Below are 19,634 nucleotides of genomic sequence, written 5' to 3'. Positions count from 1 at the left end.
GTGAGACAGCTGCCTCAGGCAGCAGGTGCTAGGGGGCAGCAGCAACCCGCTAGCTGTTTCTCCTGAACCCTATTGGCTGTACCCTTCTGGTTGTGTGTGTCCTATCCTGCACCCCCATGATCAACCTAATCCTCTCAGAAGCAATGAGTTATGTTCTGCTGTTGACAGAATTGAAATAACATCCAACTGCAGGCCAAGTTGCCTTCTGTGCATCAAAAAGCGAATGAACCATCTTGTCTTTTGTTCCATGCGGCAAAATGTATTGGGCCAGACCTGCACATAGCAAGCTATCTCACCACCTGGAATCCACTTAGAACTGAGCTTTATGCTATTGTGGGACCCCAGACTGGATGTCTGCATGTGATTCACTGTGCAGGCATAAAGGGTAATGGTGCCTTATTAAGATAGTAATATATGTTTGAGCTATACCACTTCAGACTACAGGGAATGTGGGGAATCCCACCTGATAACACAATGTGTATCTATCTGCCTATCTATCTATAATCTCCTTTCCCATTTTGCCACCCCATCCCGCCGCTGCCCTGCCACCAAAGGCGCCTGCAACCACCAAATCCTCTCTTACCTGGGTTGCATGGCAGCGCCTGTGAAGTGGCGGTGGCAGCGGGTTCCAGAAAGATCTCATGAGGTGGCTGGGTGGCCGTGGGGGTGCCGCCACTTAGAGTTCCACCACCCAAGACAGTTTCCTCAGTCTGCCACATGGATGGGACAGCCCAGCCTTCCACATTAAAAAGGGAGGTCATGGAGAAAGTTATAGCCTTCCTTCCTTCCTAAAATCTAGTCGCCCATGCACAGGGAATCATTTGTACATTCATTTTTAAAATGCACCACCTCCCCACTGTCCCCCGCCCAACACACATGCACCCTACCTAAAAGCCAACTCTTCGCCTGGCACCTTCATTATACACCTTTAGGCGCCAGGCAAAAATGTTCCTTTTTAACTTGGCTGATTTGATTGACATCCTATGCCCTTTTAAAATGTGGGGGTTTGGGGGGATGGGTGTTATTGGGCTATTGTTTTTATTTCAATTATGTATTTTGTGGTTTCATATTTTGATTTTATTCTGTGAACCTCTCTGAGACCTCCAGATATAGGGCAGTATATAAATTCAATAAATAATAATAACTCCTAGGGGCCAAGTTCCCTTCGCCCCTCCTCCCCAATAAAATATTCACCATTCAAAGTAGAGCAGCCCAGGATAAAAGGTGATAAAGTGGTGTGCAAGCACTGCATCTTGTGATCTATTATATGGGGTGGGGCTTACTTGCCCTCCCCTCCCCCCATATTATATTCAAGTGCATCTCTGCACACCTGCCAGGAACCACATGCTATCATACATGCCTCATGTTCCCATAGAACCCTGATTGAGAAAGCAGAGCACAGGTATCATGGCAACAGCTCACCAGAGGGATTTGGAACAACTTCTCTTAGAAAGGGCCCTGCCTGTTCTAACAGATTTAGCCACACACAGAAAGGCAAGGGATTTTATTCAGTAGCAGCCTCTTTCAACTGAGAGCCCCCGTGGTGGGTTTACATGAAAAGAGTATATGCTCAGGCAAGGTCTGTGACTCCTCAACTTCCTCTGGGTATATCCACACTGCTCAGGGCAGGAACATTACCAACAGTCAGACACATGGATGTGGTTTCAAGCCTATAGGATTAGAGCAGTCTTAAACAGTAGGTCTTGGACCACTTTTAGTGCTGCAACCTGCTCAGTGCCTCCTTGCTTGTCTGCCCCACCCCCTAGCTTTTCGGTTGCACAGATGCTATGGGACTTCTTACCATGAGAGAAGGTTGTGAAAAAGAATTTAGCAATTTCCAAAAATGTATTGGGTACCAGCAGAAAGGGATGTCTCCATATAAGGTCATGTAGAATACGTCAATTGAAGCTAGACTTCACTTAATAAGCTGTGATTAATATACAGTGGAAGTGTCTATACAGTGGAAGTGTCTAGACTTGATGAGTTTATCAGATGAGCTGCTAAGATAAGGAAAAGCTAAATGTTTTGGCAAGGAATGTTCTTTTGCATTTTACAACCCCTTTAGGCAAGTGGTTTCCAGAAGCACTGTAATTTTGTAATTGCTTTTAAAGAAATGCTTTTAGAAATAATAATACTTGAGGAAACATTTTGGCAAAACTGTGTGTCTAGTTCTGCCAGCACACTCTTTCATGGGCAGCTTGGTTTTATAGAAGACTTTTAGTGTCACTAATTGGACCAGAAAAGTGACAGCAGAAACAAGCCCTCAGCCAGCCTGGCTTAGAAGTGGAGGTGGAAGGAAAGCAAATTTGAAAAATGAACTTCCTACTGCTTTGGGTTGGGGCTAGCAAGGAGAGGAACAAGGCATTCTGCACCCCCCAAAACCAATCCCATGCCCAAGAATCATTGAAGCTCTGAAGAGGATTATCTCCCATATTTGCAGAGGGAGTATATGCATACCCACCAGCTCATAGGGCCATTATGACATTTGTGATTTTGCCATTTTACTTCTCTGCTTACCTTCTGTGACCTCCAGTTGTATGATGCTTGGGCTTGTATTGTCATCAGACGTTCCTGTTCCACATTTATACATTCCTGAATCTTCTTTTCTCAGTTTGTTTATGAAGACTTTGAAAGTTTCTGAGCTATTTCCAGCAGTAAAAATAATTCTTCCTTCTTGCTGTTTTCCCTTATTCATGCTAGTATCTGCTATGAGAGAACAGCCAGATCTCCTCATCTTACAAAAGGATCTCCTCATGCTTGACTTGGCAGTTTCCACTGGGCATTGGATCATCACTGACCCTCTCACTTTACCCCAAAGTATTTCAGGTGATTTTGGCATATTTTGACCTGTTTGGAGAAAACAAATCAAAGCATTTATTACTATCTCTCTCCCCCCCCCCCGCCAGTCTTAAACAATTTTTCAAAGAATCATTACTACCTACTACAGCCAATAGTGCATGTATATGAAAATATAAAAAGGTATTTTACTAGAGACAGAGAAGACATCAAGGGCACCTCTACCAATATCAATGATATTGGTACAATCAGCAGGAGAGGCCAGTTGGTGGTGTTTCTGTTGGGTGATGTACAGTTCACACTGACCCATGATAGGGTCTCCTCAGAGGCTGAGTCCCATTTGCTGAATGCCCTCCCTGGTCAAGCATATCTGTCTCTCTCATTATTAACATTGAGGAAGAATTTTAAAATGTTGCAGTTCACCTTGGCATTTGATGACTGAAAGACGCTGTTCCTTAAGATCATTAGCTGTGAGGATATGTGCCTGTTTTAAAATGTTTATTTTTTTTAAATGTAATTGTATTGTTTTGTTAGTTTGTTGTTTGCCACCCTGGACTCCTTTGTAAGAAAGGACAGGACAGGAATTAAATAATTAATTATAAAACAACAATCAAGCAGGCACAAAATGTAAACAGACTTTCTCATTTAAAACATTTAAGCAACCCAAATACATGCAAAAGCTGGGCTTGTCCTCATCCACCTAGCAATTTATTGAAAGCCTTGTTTGCCTCTACATTTTTCAGGTGGGTTATTAGCTCTTTGAACAACTGTAAATGGAAAACTGTATCTATAGATAATGGCTCCACATTAGAGTATAGATATGAGAGAGCTTAAAGAGCCATGATTATTTAAGGTTAATAGAGAAAAGTGAGGCAAAAGCAGAACTGGAAAGTGATTGATCTGAATCCCAGATTTCTGCCAAGAAGTCTTTTGAACTAACGTCTTAGCATAGAATTTTACCCAAATATATATTTGTTTCGCTTTTTCTAAACCAGGATATCCCTAATAGCACTTTTGGATTTGGTTTGTTTAGAGAATAGGTGGCAAAGCAACTGCCTTCCAAAGAGTTTTGGAAAAACCTGTTGTGGATACACAAAATACCCATTTAAAAGAAAAACAAAGAAGCAATACTCAGATCCTTCTTCTCCCCCTACCCCCCAAAACCCCATGCACAGCACCAATACACACAGACTAAAACACAGACCAACAGAGACAAAACACACACCCTACACAGCCAAAAAAAGAAAAAACAGGCAAAATTATCCCATCAAGGCAACTGAAAAAGCAGACCCCAGAAACAAAACAAATTGTTAAAATAGCCCTTCAGTTTTTGAAAAAAGTTGTTTGGATTCCAACAGCTTGCTTACCTTCCCAAATGGTTAGATTCACTCCAGCATAAAAACCATAAGCATTTTTGTTGCCAATGCCACATCTGTAATTACTGGAGTCTGTCTTCACCAGCTGTGTCATTGTCACTTGCAAAATCCCACTTTGAGGGCTATCATGCATTGACACTCTTCCTTCATAGTCTTTGTGAATGAAATCGTTAGTTGAAATGATAGTCTGGCAAGAGTGATGGTTGGTTGACTCCTTGCACCAGTATTTTCTGCCATGTCTATTGGCTGATGTGGTTTCATAGTAGCACTTGATTGTCACTGATCTTCCAGCAAGGCTTATCAGCAGCCTTGGAGCATATAATGTTCCTGAAACTGTTTTAAATAAGGGTACAAAAGCTATCAATACATTATTCAAGCAATAATACAATTTATATAGGGTCATGGAGCGATTCAAGCCCCCTTTGAACCAGGCTGGGAGTGATTTGAATGGATTGGGAAGAGATGTCGCTCCATGTGAGAAGCAGTTCCCATTGATCCTGCTGACCCTATTAAGGATCGATGGGAATTGTATCTCGCATGTATCATTGCAAGCAGTATGCTGCTACAGTCCTGAGGGTCAAATTTGCCACTGCTACCAGGTATATTTTTAGAATGGGTGAGACACAATGGGGAAGAGCTCAGGACTGCAATGAATGGTATGATTGCTTATTAAAGTGTAATTTAATTCACACTTCATTCACTATCTGAACAAGGAATTAGTATCCCAACAAAGCTTTGGTAATGTTTATATTTTGCTAATTGGTTAATCATTTGAAGCATTGACGGTTCCCAGTAAGGAACATGCTCTTACACAATCCTCTGAACAGTGATAAATCCAAGGGTATAGCATGTATCCAAGTTGCAGTTGGGTTACTGGAGACTTACTATGTTTTGTGACACATGGTTTATTTACACGTATATACAGGTTGCGCATGGGTGGAGATTCACAGCTTTCATACACTAATAGATACTAGTTCCGTATTTGGTTTTGAGGAAACTCAGGTACTGCACAGCTCCCAAGACATCCTCCAACTCCAACCTTTTCCTCAGACAGTCTTAGTACGACCCCAACTTCAGGTTCAGGCCACACAGACACAGTTGGATGACATCATCCCCAGAGAAGGGGTGGGGGAGAAAGCTAAGCCCTGTTTACCAAATGGCCCCTGACCCTTGCAGTGCACAACAGAGGACACCAATAAGGATGAGATTCAGGTGGATAACTGTTGGTAGTATATTAGGGAACCTCCCAGTCAGAGGGTTAGGGATACAGCCCGGCAACCATGCTTGGACTCACCCTTGGAGGTTTCCCCAGCATGTAGGAGTCAAATACTGTAAAATCAGGTCAAAGTCCATCAAAAACTTAGCCAGTTCCTCCAGGAAAGTGGAGCCAACCACCCTACAAACTTTTCCATTCTACATAAAGCTTCAGCAGGGTTTTGTAGCATCAGTTCATTTGGAGCTATCCAAGGTCCTGTTTTTCTCTGCTCTCTGTATAGGTAAAGGTAAAGGTACCCCTGCCCGTACGGGCCAGTCTTGCCAGACTCTGGGGTTGTGCGCCCATCTCACTCAAGAGGCCAGGGGCCAGCGCTGTCCGAAGACACTTCCGGGTCACGTGGCCAGCGTGACATCGCTGCTCTGGCGAGCCAGAGCTGCACACGGAAACGCCATTTACCTTCCCGCTAGAAAGCGGTCCCTATTTATCTACTTGCACCCGAGGGTGCTTTTGAACTGCTAGGTTGGCAGGCGCTGGGACCGAGCAACGGGAGCGCACCCCGCTGCGGGGATTCGAACTGCCGACCTTTCGATCGGCAAGCCCTAGGCGCTGAGGCTTTTACCCACAGCGCCACCCGCGTCCCTGTATAGAATAACCTTAATCTGATTTGCCAGCTGTGATTTGACTTTCTCTACCTTGGCTAGCCTTGATTTGACTGTACTAGACACTACCTGTGTCCTGTTACCTTCAAGTGGCTATGGAACAAATATTATTTTTTCAGAAGGGTCTCAAACTATGAGTTCCTATCTGAAGAAGTGTGCATGCACATGAAAGTTTATACCAAGAACAAACTTAGTTGGTCTCTAAGGTGCTACTGGACAATATATATATATTCCTATGTTGACAAATTGCTTATACTTAACCAACTACTGAACAAAGCTAGACCTGTTTGGCAGCCTTGAGCACTGAAGCAGTCCTTCTACAGACCAGAACTGAACTGTATTACTGTAGAGTCAATGAACCAGAGATCACCTTGAGGCTTTCTAGCTCAAATCCTAATCCCATTCCAATATATTTTGAAAGATCCTGCTTTGTCTGGATCTTCTCTAATGTAAAAATAGTTTCCTAGAAAAAGTCTAACAGATTTATCTGTGAAAGTCAAAGTAAAGCTCAAATATTTCATAGTATACCTGAAGGAGCATCTCCACTCTTATTTCTCAGCCAGGACACTGAGGTCCTCCTGTGAACATCTTCTGCTAGTACCCTCACTACAAGAAGCAAAGTTACAGGGAACCAAGCAGAGGGTCTTCTCGGTAGTGGCACCCTCCCTGTGGAATGCCCTCCCTTCAGATGTCAAGGAAATAAACAGCTTTCTGACTTTTAAAAGACATCTGAAGATGTCCCTATTTAGGGAAGTTTTTGATGTTTTTATTATGTTTTTAGATATGTTGTAAGCCCCCCAGAGTGGCTGGGGAAACCTCCTATGTAAATCAGGGGCACCTGCAGCAAATTTATTTAATCCTTTCCTCAGACTATGGAAAAGAGACTTAAATATGAACTTTAATATTATGAAGTGTACAGAAAGTTTCCAAGTTACCAATAGGGTAACTCTGGTTGTTGTTATTTTTGTTGTGTTTGCATTTTTTGATTTTATAAATTTAAAGCCAAAGTATATCTTAAGCATATATGAAACTGGCTGCAAAGAGAGTGAAAGAGGGGAGAAATGACAATTTACTAGCTATATTGGAGTAAAGATTTGTTCTTGAAGGAGCAAGCAGAAAACACAGAAGTGCCAAAGATAGACCAGAAGGAGGATAGTTGTTATGAACCCCAATTCTTTCACAACCCTGACACAAACTTCTCAAACTTATTGAAGATGACACAACTTTTGTCTACTCACCGTGTATGAGAACGAGGAAAAAAATAAAGGTATTCATCATTGTGCTTGATTTCAGATTTATTCAAAATCAAACATCTAAACTGGATGCAAGCAGTAGGACAGGCTCTGAATACCCCTACAAAACCTGGCAGAAATATGAAGGGTTTTAAAAAAAATCATTACATTTATTAAAGATATTGAAGTGTAAAAGAATTATATAGTCCAAGAAGGCCGATCATCTGTGAAATATATCTAGCATTCATAATTGCTGTTACAGGTGGAAAAAATGAAATGTTTTCTGCAGAATAAAGCAGCCCCCCTAAAGTGTTTTCTCCCCCAAAGCCTGCTGACAACTCCCTTTCCCTTTCCCTATTTTGCTTCTTTCTGGAATTTCTGGGTAAATTTGTCAGCAGCAGTGACTCTGAATAAAGATAATGTTCATGTGTGTGGCTGCAAGCTCTGGACAGTTGGAGAACTTCCTCATGCATGTTAAAATCCCCTTTTTAGTTTGTTTGTTTGTTTGTTTGTTTGTTTGTTTGTTTGTTTGTGTGTTTCATTTTAAGAAGTTGCTGCTTCAAGTGTCTTCACTTGAAGACAATAGAATTTGTACATTTCACAAGCACACACATCCATGCCCATGATGAAGAAGATAGATGAGGTTGTCAGCTTTCTTGGTTCTGCAAAGGACGTGGGGGATAAAATAGGACCAAAAAGGAAATAAGCATTTAGTTCTAACAGTGCATTGTGTCCCCCAAGCTAGGGTCAGAGAATTTAACCAGATCAGCACTGTGTTAACCCAAAATTCAATGGTTAAGTATGACTTCAAAACCAAATGGAGTCACACAGCTCCTTGTGCAGCTTCCTTTCTGGGGCCCAAACTAAACTTGTTTGTTCACATTTTTGCCCCACGAATGTATACATGGATGCATAACATAGGGTACCACAAAATAAGTTTTGTGGTATTTTAAAGACTATCAATTTCATCATGGCATTAGCTTTTATGGACTACAAAAATATTCTGAGCCTATGGGGTCTTATAACACTCAGGAAAACACAAATAAAAAAACTATTTTATCAGCTTTGATAGATTAAAAAGAAAATACTCTTGAACATTTGCTTAGTTCTTGCCTTGGCTAGTCACCAACTCTCAGCTCAGTCTCCCTCACATAACTGTTGTGAAGATACAGAAGGAAGAATAAACTGACTGTACCACAGGCACCATTTTTTTCTTCCTTTAACTAGAGTGATGCATCATTGTACTATAAAGAACCATGGGTGGGGCTTGGGGGGGGCTGCAAATTAGTATAGCTCCAAACCTTCAACAAATCTTACTCAGGCCTGATTGTTGCGTATTTTAGATGCATAAATCACAATCCCACTTTTCAGTTCAGCTTACTCCCAGGTTAGTGTGCACAGGTGATAGCAGCAGGGCAGGGCACTCCTATCTGCAGCAACTGCTTTTCCAACACAAATGTGTTATTTCCTTTCAGAAACTCTGGAATTTGTGATGGAGCTTCAGTTCCTGCCATTTGCTACCCTCTTCCTTTTCCCCAAGTAAGGCTCCCCACTCCCTTGAAATGGGAGAGGAACAGTTGTGCACAATTGTGTGCATGGTTCCTAATCCAACACTGAGGACTTCATGTTCAGTCCCAATTCTTGACTGCCGGCTTCCAGCCAAGACAAACTTCTGACCGCACAGATCTGAGCACTTTAATGCAACAAGTGCACAGAACCCTGCTTGTGCCCAAAGCTCTGTCTTGCTGGGTCAGAGTAAAGCTGGGGCCATATATCCACCCACACTTTCATGGGACTTTCATGGGACCTTTTGTTGCCCACAAAAGTTGGAGGAGAAATACTCACAGGAAGATGTGCCCGTTTACTCAGAAATCAATCTCACCATTCAACAGGCTGACAACATGGTAAGTGTGCCTAGGAATGCAGTTTTGGAAAAAGCTGTTATCATTATTTTAAAGTGATATGCATTCTCGGCAGGTTTTTAGCATATTCCAAATAGTAGCAATTCAAAGTCCTACTTATTCTCAAAAAGATCCTTATATAGTATCCTCCATTCATTCATTAAATGTCACTTTTCCTATTTTTACCATTTGCAAGAATTTATTCAACCAGCCTGTAACCTTCAGTGGAGACAAAAATATCCTGGCAATTAAAACTTCTCATTGTACAGTATGCTGTATTGGGAGAACTGGTCAAACCTAGCAAGTTATAAAAGCTGTAATTGCAAAGTCAGCATTTAGCATTAGAGAACAAAACACATTGGATCCAATATAAGCAATGGCTACCTTGACAGGTTTGAAAAAATGTCTTTTTGCATTGCTAATTTATCATTCACAAAATGACTTTTTCTTACCTTATGATGAATATTGAAAGCACATTGGTTTTCCAAACTGCAGGTTTGATAATAGCATCACCTACCTGAAAATTTTGGGGTTTTTGAATAAATATTTAAATACAACACATGAAGCTGCAAGTTGATTTCAGTCCTACCTTTTAAAAATTCCTGTTTCACACTCTGCTGTCTTCAATAAGTAGAGTATAAATGAAACAAGCTGTGTGTTAAAAAGAGGAAGCCTCAAGTCTAGTCTAATGCATCTCAGGTCACCGCAGTCAGTAATATAATGAAGTTCTTGATTTAAAAGAAGAGGAAGGATCTATGGTCAGAGTACGAAACAAAAAATTTCCCCTGCTTTCTGGGCACTTAGAATACCAGAGAACAGAACTGTGGCTGATTCACATAAGCCGGTCCAGGGAGAGTTTCATTCAGTAAATTAGAAATGGTTCATTACCTTGAACTTGAAGTGAACCCCTAAACCGCAAAAAGGAGGCAGTTCAAAATAGGTGGCATAATAATTTGAAGTTCATGTAATTACTTTGTGGGTGATAAGAAAAGGCCTCTCTTTGCTCAAACCCTATAGGAGTCAAGAGAGTGCTTAGACATTCACCTGAACATGGGATGTTTGAATGGGAGGAGAGACAAGACATGCATACAGGCCTCACCTTCAATGTCCCCTGTATGCTTTGGCATGATCTGCTCAGTACCCAACCTTCCCATGTTGAGTGGAGAAGATCTGCAGAGGGCTTTTAATCATGTTCTCTCAAACACAATTAGAACCTTCTGCACCTACAGGAGCCCTGATAAAACAATGTTCCTAATGCATCTCTCCAGACTTCTCTTTCTGGCCCTCAGGACCCCTTTCCCCTTGCCACACATCTTATCAACCCTGCTCCATAATAATCTTGAACACTTTGACCTGGCAGGAATGTGCGTGTCCTTGGACTGTGACCATGCCGCTTGCTTGCTTGCTTGCTTGCTTGCTTGCTTGCATGGATGGAGGATGGGGAGATAGTGGGGGGGGGTGGTATAGAACTATCAGGGTTTTACGCGGCTGCTGTAAAAAGGTAAAAGTCCTGTCTCTTGCTAACCCACTTTTGCTTCTCGCCCTGCTCGCTTTCATAGAATTGTACAGCTGGAAGGGACCCTGAGGGTTATTTGCCAGCCTCCAGTCCACAGGGACCTTACCTGTTCTCCAAAAAATCTCAAAGATTGTAGACAGAGGCTCTGAGATTACATGCAGAAGTTCCTTCAGTACCCCTAGGCCTCAGGAGAATGTATTTGTGTCAGAAGCAAACTGCACCGAACACATGCTCATAGGTTCTGTCCTGCAGTCAAATAGTCATACATGTGACACTAGATAGCCCATACAGTGGTACCTCAGGTTAAGAACTTAATTAGTTCTGGAGGTCCGTTCTTAACCTGAAGCTGTTCTTATCCTGAGGTACCGCTTTAGCTAATGGGGCCTGCCACCACACCACCGCTGCACTATTTCTGTTCTCATCCTGAAGCAAAGTTCTTAGCCCAAGGTACTATTTCTGGGTTAGTGGAGTCTGTAACCTGAAGCGTCTGTAACCCGAGGTACCATGGTACATCCGTTTTCGACCTTCAAAACCATCTTTCTTTCTTTCGTTCTTTCTTTTGTTTTGGTCATTGTTGTTTATTGGGCTTCATATGTTAACATCTACATATTTCTTTTCATTTCTTAACATCCACATATCAAATTGATAATAAGTATCTATAAAAAGCAACTGTGGTTTGTTAGTTTTAAATGATTTACTGGTAATCAGTTGTTCTAGTTGCTAAATTTATACAACTGGCCTATATGCTTAACTCTTTGCCTTGATGCTTTATCAATGGGGCTGAATCACTTAATCCCTTTAGACTCCTGTTGTGGTTTCGTTTTGTTTTTCTTCATTTTGTCCTACTTTGGAAAGTGCGTTTGCTAGCTCAAAGGTTGGTAGATAAATAATAACCATATCGTGCGATTTGATAGGACCAAGCCTAATTGTTTCTCTGGTAATGTTAATGATTGGTTGATATAAGGCTGCCAAGAAAAATAATAGCGATCTCACTCTCAGTCTTTGTACCTCCCCTTCCATCACCATGCAAGAACTTCCTGCATCAGAAGGTGGTGCGAACAAGGTCTTTATCTTATTCTTTATCTTATTTTGCTGCTTCCATCTTGGCAATATTGGTAACTATAAAACTAATGTGATATGTAGACCCATTTTTATCAAGTGTGCCTTTATGGATATTGTACCTGTAATGTACCAGCTCCCAGAAGAAGGGCATTCTGAACTACTAGTAGGTACTAGTAGTAGCAGTAGTAGTAGTAGGTACTACTACTACTACCCAGCCTTCTCAGCCCAATCCTGGTGTTTTCCCCACACACAATGTGCTTTAATCAGACAATACCTTGCAGCAAGACACTTCAGCACCTCATAATTTGTGGTAATTGTCTACTATTTTGCTTCTCTTATTACACAGCAAGTGCAGAACAATGCTGCCATCAAGTGGCTCTGGAAAAAACACTGCCATGAATAACAGAGCCCATTTGAAGAGATGCACCCATAGCTTTTGTGTCTTGTTTTTACGGGGAGTGTGTGTAAATTTAACACTGCAAGGTAAACATTATTCCAAATACACATAGCCTTAGGTCCAATTCATATGTTACCACTACATTATGGGATTTGTTTCCCTGTGATCTGTATTTTTTAAATCATATTTTGATATTTATTGTCTGTTTTACATATTACATAAAGCTCTAAAGCTATTCTTCAGTGTATTTTGCCAGCTTGCCCAACTGAACAAATTTAATATCCTTAGAAGCAAACTATTTAGAAGGGTATAAAGCTCTGACAGAACGGATCTGGGTTACAAGCCTAAGTAAGTTCTCAGTCTCCATCCATCACCGTCTTGAAACTGAACCTACAGCATTCAAAGTAACATAATAATGATGAAATGATACAGTATAAGCATATAATGAAATGATATAAGCAAAAAAAAATTATCACACTTGCAGGTAATATTCTTTTTTCTTCCTCACTGAGCATAAGAAAAAGGCATTGACACTAAACATTATTTTACATTGATATATTGATTGACTGGCCTTTCTATGGTCTTCCTTAAGGGTATTATGATGGCCTGTGCTCCAATCAATGGTTTTGTTGTGGGCTTTTATGTGAAAAGCATGAAGGAGGTTTTGCGTGTAACTTTCATCTGATTTTTTTATTTAAAAAGTCTGGTTTGTTTGCGTGTACACTTCTTTCCCTAGTTTTCCCTATTGACACAGAGCAGAGTTTCAAGATTTTGTAGCATTCCCAAGTGATTAAATAGCTTTTGCTGTTGTTTAAAGTAAATGTATTATCATCATCATTAATATGAGTGACATGAATTTACACCGTGATGTGATTTCAGCTCTTGATTAGTTTAACCATGTGTCCTGGTTCAGACAACATGCTATGCCAAACCTTTGCTTAGCTCAGCACAGCAGTAAAAAGGAGCAAAGAGGAGCAAAATGATGAGGTCTTTTCCGGGAGCCCACATACTCACAAGGTCTTGCTAAGCTGAGCAGGGAGGGGGACTCCAGCCCATGGTCCAGATTTGGCCCACCAGTGCAGATATCACTGGTGAGATTATTTCAGAAATTAAAAAACCATCAGTGAGCGTTAACTAAAAGCACATCCAGGCAACCTATTTATAGAGCATTCATTCTTATTCATTTGCAATAACAGTTGGTTTGCTGTTCAACAGTGGAAGGCACACCCTTTGGAGGTTATTGCAGATGGTTGGACTAGATGGCCCTTGAGGTCCCTTCCAACTCTGTAATTCTATGAGGTTATGTAACATTGCAGGAGGCAGTAGAAGACAGGAGTGCCTGGCGTGCTGTGGTCCATGGGGTCACGAAGAGTCGGACACAACTAAACGACTAAACACCAACAACATTGTGTCAAGCAATTGTTACTCCATTATTTCCCTGTCACTTTCCTTACCAGAAATAGCCCAATTTTTATTTCTGTTTTGTGGAAGCAGGTTTATTGCACAAGAGCACCAAATCCACTGTAATTCCGTAAGCTAAATTTGCTAGTATATGATCTAATCCCACTCACAGAAAAGCAACAGTTTGGAGGCAGAACTGAAACATTTAATTACTCTTCTAAACAGTTTAACAAAATATCTCCCCAGCAGCAATGGATGTGAGTGAAAGTTTTTTCTAGAATTCTGCACCTGTCTTCTCCTGTCCATTTACACTGTTGCTCTTCAGAATTCCACAGAGTTACTTTAGCAAAATCCTGACTCAAAGATTTTACTTTACCTGTTTCTAAAATATCTCCACTAGATGGACCTCTGACTGTGCTGCTTACTTTCTCCCAACCAAACATGGTCTGAGCATGATTGCATGTATCTTACTCCTGACCTGCCACCATTGTGAGTGAGTGCTGATTCTGTAGAAAAGACCCATGCAATTGGCCACTGAGTGCACAACTGTGTTGATTAGCTGATCTCCCAGGTGTCCAATAGCTGGTCATAGATATATTGCTTCCATAAATCTGATAAACATAAGTGCCCCTTATTTTCCAGGGACAATCCCAGATTTACAGAGGCTGTCCCAGTTTCTGATTTGATCCCATAATGTCCCACTTTTCCCTAGGGAAAATATTAACTCTAATATCTCCCAAATCTCTGTCTCCTGAATCTGGACTGTGATGTACCCAAAGAAAAATGCATATGCAATGAAGTGACAAAGATCACTTGGGCAGGGCCAGATTTTCCTTGATGCAGTAGCTGTCAGAAGACATTTTGCAATCAAATGACATCAGAAGGAACATAAAGGGACTTTCTGACTGTGGTATCTACCTGGAAGGCAGAACAGATGAAGGCAAGCTAAAATCAAGGAATTGTGAGACTGGCCTGAATAGGCACTTTAATAGGCATCAGTTATTATGACCTGACAGAAGCCAGTTTAAAATGCCTCCGCTTAAAGTCTTGTGATGCTTTTTATCTTCATAAACTAAACACGAGTCAGCTGTGTCCTACAGCTACAGAAAAGGTGAATGCCACTTTAGACTGCATTAATAGGAGCATAGTTTCTCAGTCACAATAAGTAATAGTTCCATTTCATTCTGTGCTAGTCAGACCTCATCTGAAGTACTGTGTCTTAAGACAAATTGCAATAGATTCTGAGAAGAGCAACAAAGATTATCGGCATCACAGGAAAAGAATCCTATGAGGGATTCCTATGGGTACAGTTTGCCTGGGAAAAAGAACCTTGACAGGGAAAGGTGATACCACATACCTGTAGAAGACGACAAAGACTTGTTTTCTGCTACCACAGAGAACATGATCTAATGGGCTTAAGATACAGGACTGTGGCGATCACACAGGGCCCCCGGATGTTTGACGGTCTATTGACCCTGTGCCACCACTGTGATTGCTTTCTTCGCTGCCACCACCCCGTTTCTCATGGGGACACACGGAGTCCAGACAGTTGTTAACATAAACAAATTATCAAGTTTATTTTTACATGCAGGAACAAGCTTATGGTTTCAGTTAGTTTTTCTTGACAGTTTCTTAATCTTAGTTCCTAACAAGTTCAAACTGATTATCACCAACTATCTATCTGACTCCACCTAACAATTCCTCTCACTCACTCACAATACAACTTGACCAACCCACTGCCTATTCCTCCCTCTTCCTTCTCCAATTCCCAAACCTCAACTAACCTTCAAAACCTCCCACTCTAACTTTTACTCCACCCCTTGCATTCCCACTGGCCAATCACATCACACTCATTTAACCCTTTCCTATGACCCATCCTTGGAGGCAAACGCCAAAAGGACTCTAATTGAACATTAAGAAAAATGCTTACTGATAGAACTAATTACCTAGTGACATGGCTGGGCTCTTCCTCATGATAACTTTTTCAGGAAGAAATGAGACCGTTTTCTGCTGGGGATGCTGTGATCCTGAATTTTTTGCACTGAGCAGGAGATGATCAACAACAGCAGCCTTCACCAACCTGACGCCGCCCAGATGTTGTTGGACTACAACTCCCCTGGTGGGAACTGTAGTCCAGCAGCATCTGGAGGGTGTCAGTTTTGTAAAAGTTAGTCTACAAGCTCCCCTTCAAAGTTAGTGTGCCAGTGTGGTTTAGTGGGTAAGAGCGGTGGACTCGTAATCTGGGGAACCTGGTTCGCATCCCCGCTCCTCCACATGCAGCTGCTGGGTGACCTTGGGCTAGTCACACTTCTCTGAAGTTTCTCAGCGTCACTCACTTAGCAGAGTGTTTGTTGTGGGGGAGGAAGGGAAAGGAGAATGTTAGCAGCTTTGAGACTCCTTAGGGTAGTTATAAAGTGGGATATCAAATCCAAACTCCTCCTCCTCCTCCTCCTCCTCCTCCTCCTCCTCTTCTTCTTCTTCTTCTTCGATTCTGTAATTTCCATTGCTATACCTCTTGTCGTCTCTTTCCCTAACAATTCTTCACTGTCATGCTGTTTGAAGTCCTAAAATGCATTGACTTCTCTGCAGTAACACTTAGTCAATCAAAAAAGAGTACAAAGCCCTTTTGGCCTCAAAAAAAAAGGCAGTCCGAACAAAATTCCTGGTCCCTACTATTGAATGCCTCACTAAACAATGAAACTAAACTCTTTTGGCAACTGGTCTCCGACTCAATGAAAAATAGTTCCTCAGCCCCCAGCTGTGTCATTCCAGCTCAGGTTTGGGAGAACCACTTCAGAAATATATTTATGGAAAATCCAAACCTCCCTTCCAGTTTACAGGAGGATGACAGGGCACAATTGTCACTGCTCCCTAATTGGAGGCCGGTTACTGTGGAGGAAGTCCATACATTAATTGGGAATCTGAAGAGTGGAAAGGCTCCGGGGAAAGACTTTATCCCAGCTGAGTTGATTACATCAAACCAGCACTGGTGGGCTCCGCTTCTGGCAGCACTCTTTACGGTAGTAAATAACTCTGTTAAGGTACCATATAGCTGGAAACATGCTATAGTAGTTCCAATCTTTAAGAGAGGCCACCCAAATGTACCTTCCAATTATAGGCCTATTAGCCTGCTCTCAATAATTGGGAAACTGTATGCCCATTTCCTCAGTAGCAAATTGACAACTTTTCTAAATGAACATAATATACTATCTGAAGCCCAGGCAGCTTTCCGTGAGAATCATTCAACAACAGACCATTGTCTAACGCTGTCCTTCCTAGCTGAGAAGTATACCAGACACCTACAGGGTAAACTCTTCGTGGCCTTTATGGACCTGAAATCAGCATTTGACTCCATCCCCAGATCCCAGCTATGGTCCAAATTGAGTCTGATCTTGCAGGAAAAACGACTTCTCTTTCTTATAAAAGCCCTGTACAATGGAACCAAACTGCAGGTCCGATGCGGTCGACAGGGACAGCTATCGAACAGCAGCGAGATGACTAGGGGGGTGAGACAGGGTTGTATTTTGGCCCCCACATTGTTTTGTCTATTCTTAAATGACCTAGAAGAGAACTTAATGGACCCAGATGGACACATTCCAAAAATAGGAATGAGAAGGACCCCTTTGTTGTTGTATGCTGATGACGCAGCCATCATCTCGCGCTCCAGGCCGGGCTTGAATTATCTGTTGAGGAAATTTTCTGATTACTGTTCTGGAAATGGTTTATCCATTAATTATGAAAAATCTAAAATCTTAGTCTTCGAAAGAAGATTCTCCCAGTCTAAATGGGTGCTAGATGGCCATAACCTTGAACAGGTAAAGTACTTCAGTTACCTAGGGCTCCATCATACAAGATCTTGGAAGCACCATTGGCAAACCTCCCTTCAAAAGGCGGAGATTACAAAGCTAGCCATACACAGATTCTTCTTCACAAAGGGCGGCAAATATGTTCCATCAGCTTTAAGGGTTTTCAACGCAAAGCCCGTTTCCCAACTCCTGTATGCAGCAAATGTCTGGCATAATGGGGACCTGCCAAAGCTAGATGGCTTTCAGGCAAAATTTATACGATCTCTGCTGCAGGTACCTAACTGCGTCCCCAACTCCGTACTTTTGTTGGAAGCTGGTGAATGCCCAATTTCAGCTAGAGCGTGGTGGGCTGCCCTAAGACATTGGCTCAGGATTTCAGTGTTTAATCTAGGGAAGGGTCTGTACCAACATTTGACCAATGAGGAATTTGTCAGCAAATGGCAGAAAACCATGGCTAAAAAAGCCACCTCTATTGGTCTGTCTCCCCCCCAACTGTATTACCTGGGCTATGAAGGCGCCCAAAAGGCTTTAAAGCAAAGATTATGGGACAATGCACACAGTGACTTGCGATCTCGATCACATGCAGTCTGTAGTCCACTGGCAGCAGGAGTTCAATATGGGTATGTCTTTGAGTTAACATCTTACATCAAAAACCTGACAGTACCTAACTATCGAAGGCTTTTTACCAAGGCCAGACTGAATGTCTTCCCCTCTGCAGTGCTGGATGGTAGGTTGAGAGGAGTTCCCTACCAGGACAGACTTTGCTCGTGTGCTCAAGACATCAATTCCATAAATCATATTTTGTTACATTGTGCGAAGTATGAGCAGGCCAGGGCTGAATTGATACTACCCTTGCTGGTGCCTTTCCCGGGAAAGTCAGAGGCTCACTATGTCAGGTTCCTACTGGAAGACCGGACAAAAGCTAGAACTTTGGCAGTGGCAAAGTTTTTATCGGTGGTTGCAAGAACAAATGAGCCCTATATTTCAAACAAAGTGCTTGATTAACCTGGAGGTAAGCTGTATGAACTCTGTATTGATTTGTAATGTTTTGTTGGTCTCTGGACCGTAATAAAGATTGTTGTTGTTGTGGTTGTTAACACTTAGTTGTTGGCATCTGTCTGTCTTGAAAGACAATGGAGTATGCCTCTGGGGGTAAAGTCAAGCCGCTGTGTTAGCAGTACCAGGTGAGCTCCCAAGGGTGCAAGCCTGGTTGGTGTATATGGAGGTGAACAGTAACACTGCAGAGAGTGATATAGCTTTATGAAATTTCTGTTAATTGCTGCTCAGCTAAGCAACAACATGTGGAAATTATTTCTGGCATGTTGTCTCAGAATTGCAGTGAAGTAGCCACAGTGCCATGGTGTTTTCCATAAGGGCTGTTGCTACTTGAATTTTTCTGCACCATTGTACGAAGTGCCAACTTTGCCAGAAGCATCCTGTAAACGATGATGCAAAATGTATTCATTAGACACAAAGTTGTTTCCTTGGAAATCACCATTACCTAACAGTTAGTTACATAACTACGTTGATGGGATTTTTAAAAAAACAACAGAGCCTGGAAACTAGTAAACAGTCCCTGTGGATAGGGATACAGTGCCCCAAAATATGTAAGGCATTGTAGGCTCCTGGTCAGAGTAACCAACAGAGTCACAGGCGATGAAACTGCATTCTAGCTCTTTTAGATAATTCAAGGCTTTTATCTTTTATCTTTTATCTTTTAGATAATTCATCACAATGTTCTTCTTCACAGAATTTAGGAGTTAGAAGGGACATTGGAGGTAATCTACTCCAACTCCCTGTTTGATGCAGGAATCTTACAAATTACAACATCATTGAATGGCCATCAATCCTCTGCCGACATAATGCCCAGCAAGGAAGAGTCCACCACTTCCCTTTTTTTTATATATAAATATTTATTAAGAATTTTTATAAGAAAAAAGCATAAATAACAAACAACATTGCTTATGTCATACACAAAATTTCATAACTCGTTTGGACTTCCTCACATCTCCCGCTCCCACTTACATTGTTAGAAAAAAAATTTTCAAGCAAATTATCATCTTGTTTACAATCTTATATCCACTCATTTAAATATAATCTGATAGTTCTCCCAAAGGATTTGTCTTTTCCTTTATCTCGCTTATCGTCTAGTTTCAATCTAGTTTAGTGGTGGCCAATTATTTATGATCAAGCATCCTTCTTAACATTCAATCAAATTACAATATTTTTGTAAATAAGTTTTAAATTTCTTCCAGTCTTCTTCCATCCTTTC

The 19,634-nt window shown here is 41.6% G+C and overlaps 1 protein-coding gene across 1 annotated transcript in view; it reads right to left on the bottom strand.

The window, feature by feature from the left end:
- Window positions 1–9,778, bottom strand: part of LOC310847616 (polymeric immunoglobulin receptor-like) — a 159,451-nt gene extending 149,673 nt beyond the window's left edge. Inside the window, exons 1-5 of the mRNA XM_083745601.1 lie at window positions 9,633–9,778; window positions 7,286–7,409; window positions 4,164–4,505; window positions 2,518–2,847; window positions 584–736 (exon numbers count right to left, since the gene is read on the bottom strand). Coding sequence (XP_083601727.1) covers window positions 584–736; window positions 2,518–2,847; window positions 4,164–4,505; window positions 7,286–7,325 — 865 coding nt within the window. The 5' untranslated portion in view covers window positions 7,326–7,409; window positions 9,633–9,778. The remainder of the gene's footprint in view (window positions 1–583; window positions 737–2,517; window positions 2,848–4,163; window positions 4,506–7,285; window positions 7,410–9,632) is intronic.
- Window positions 9,779–19,634: the final 9,856 nt, after the last annotated feature.

Source organism: Podarcis gaigeae (assembly GCF_964106915.1).
Source record: "Podarcis gaigeae genome assembly, chromosome: 6".
Lineage (NCBI taxonomy): Eukaryota > Metazoa > Chordata > Lepidosauria > Squamata > Lacertidae > Podarcis > Podarcis gaigeae.
This window is presented reverse-complemented; position numbering and strand designations above follow the sequence as displayed.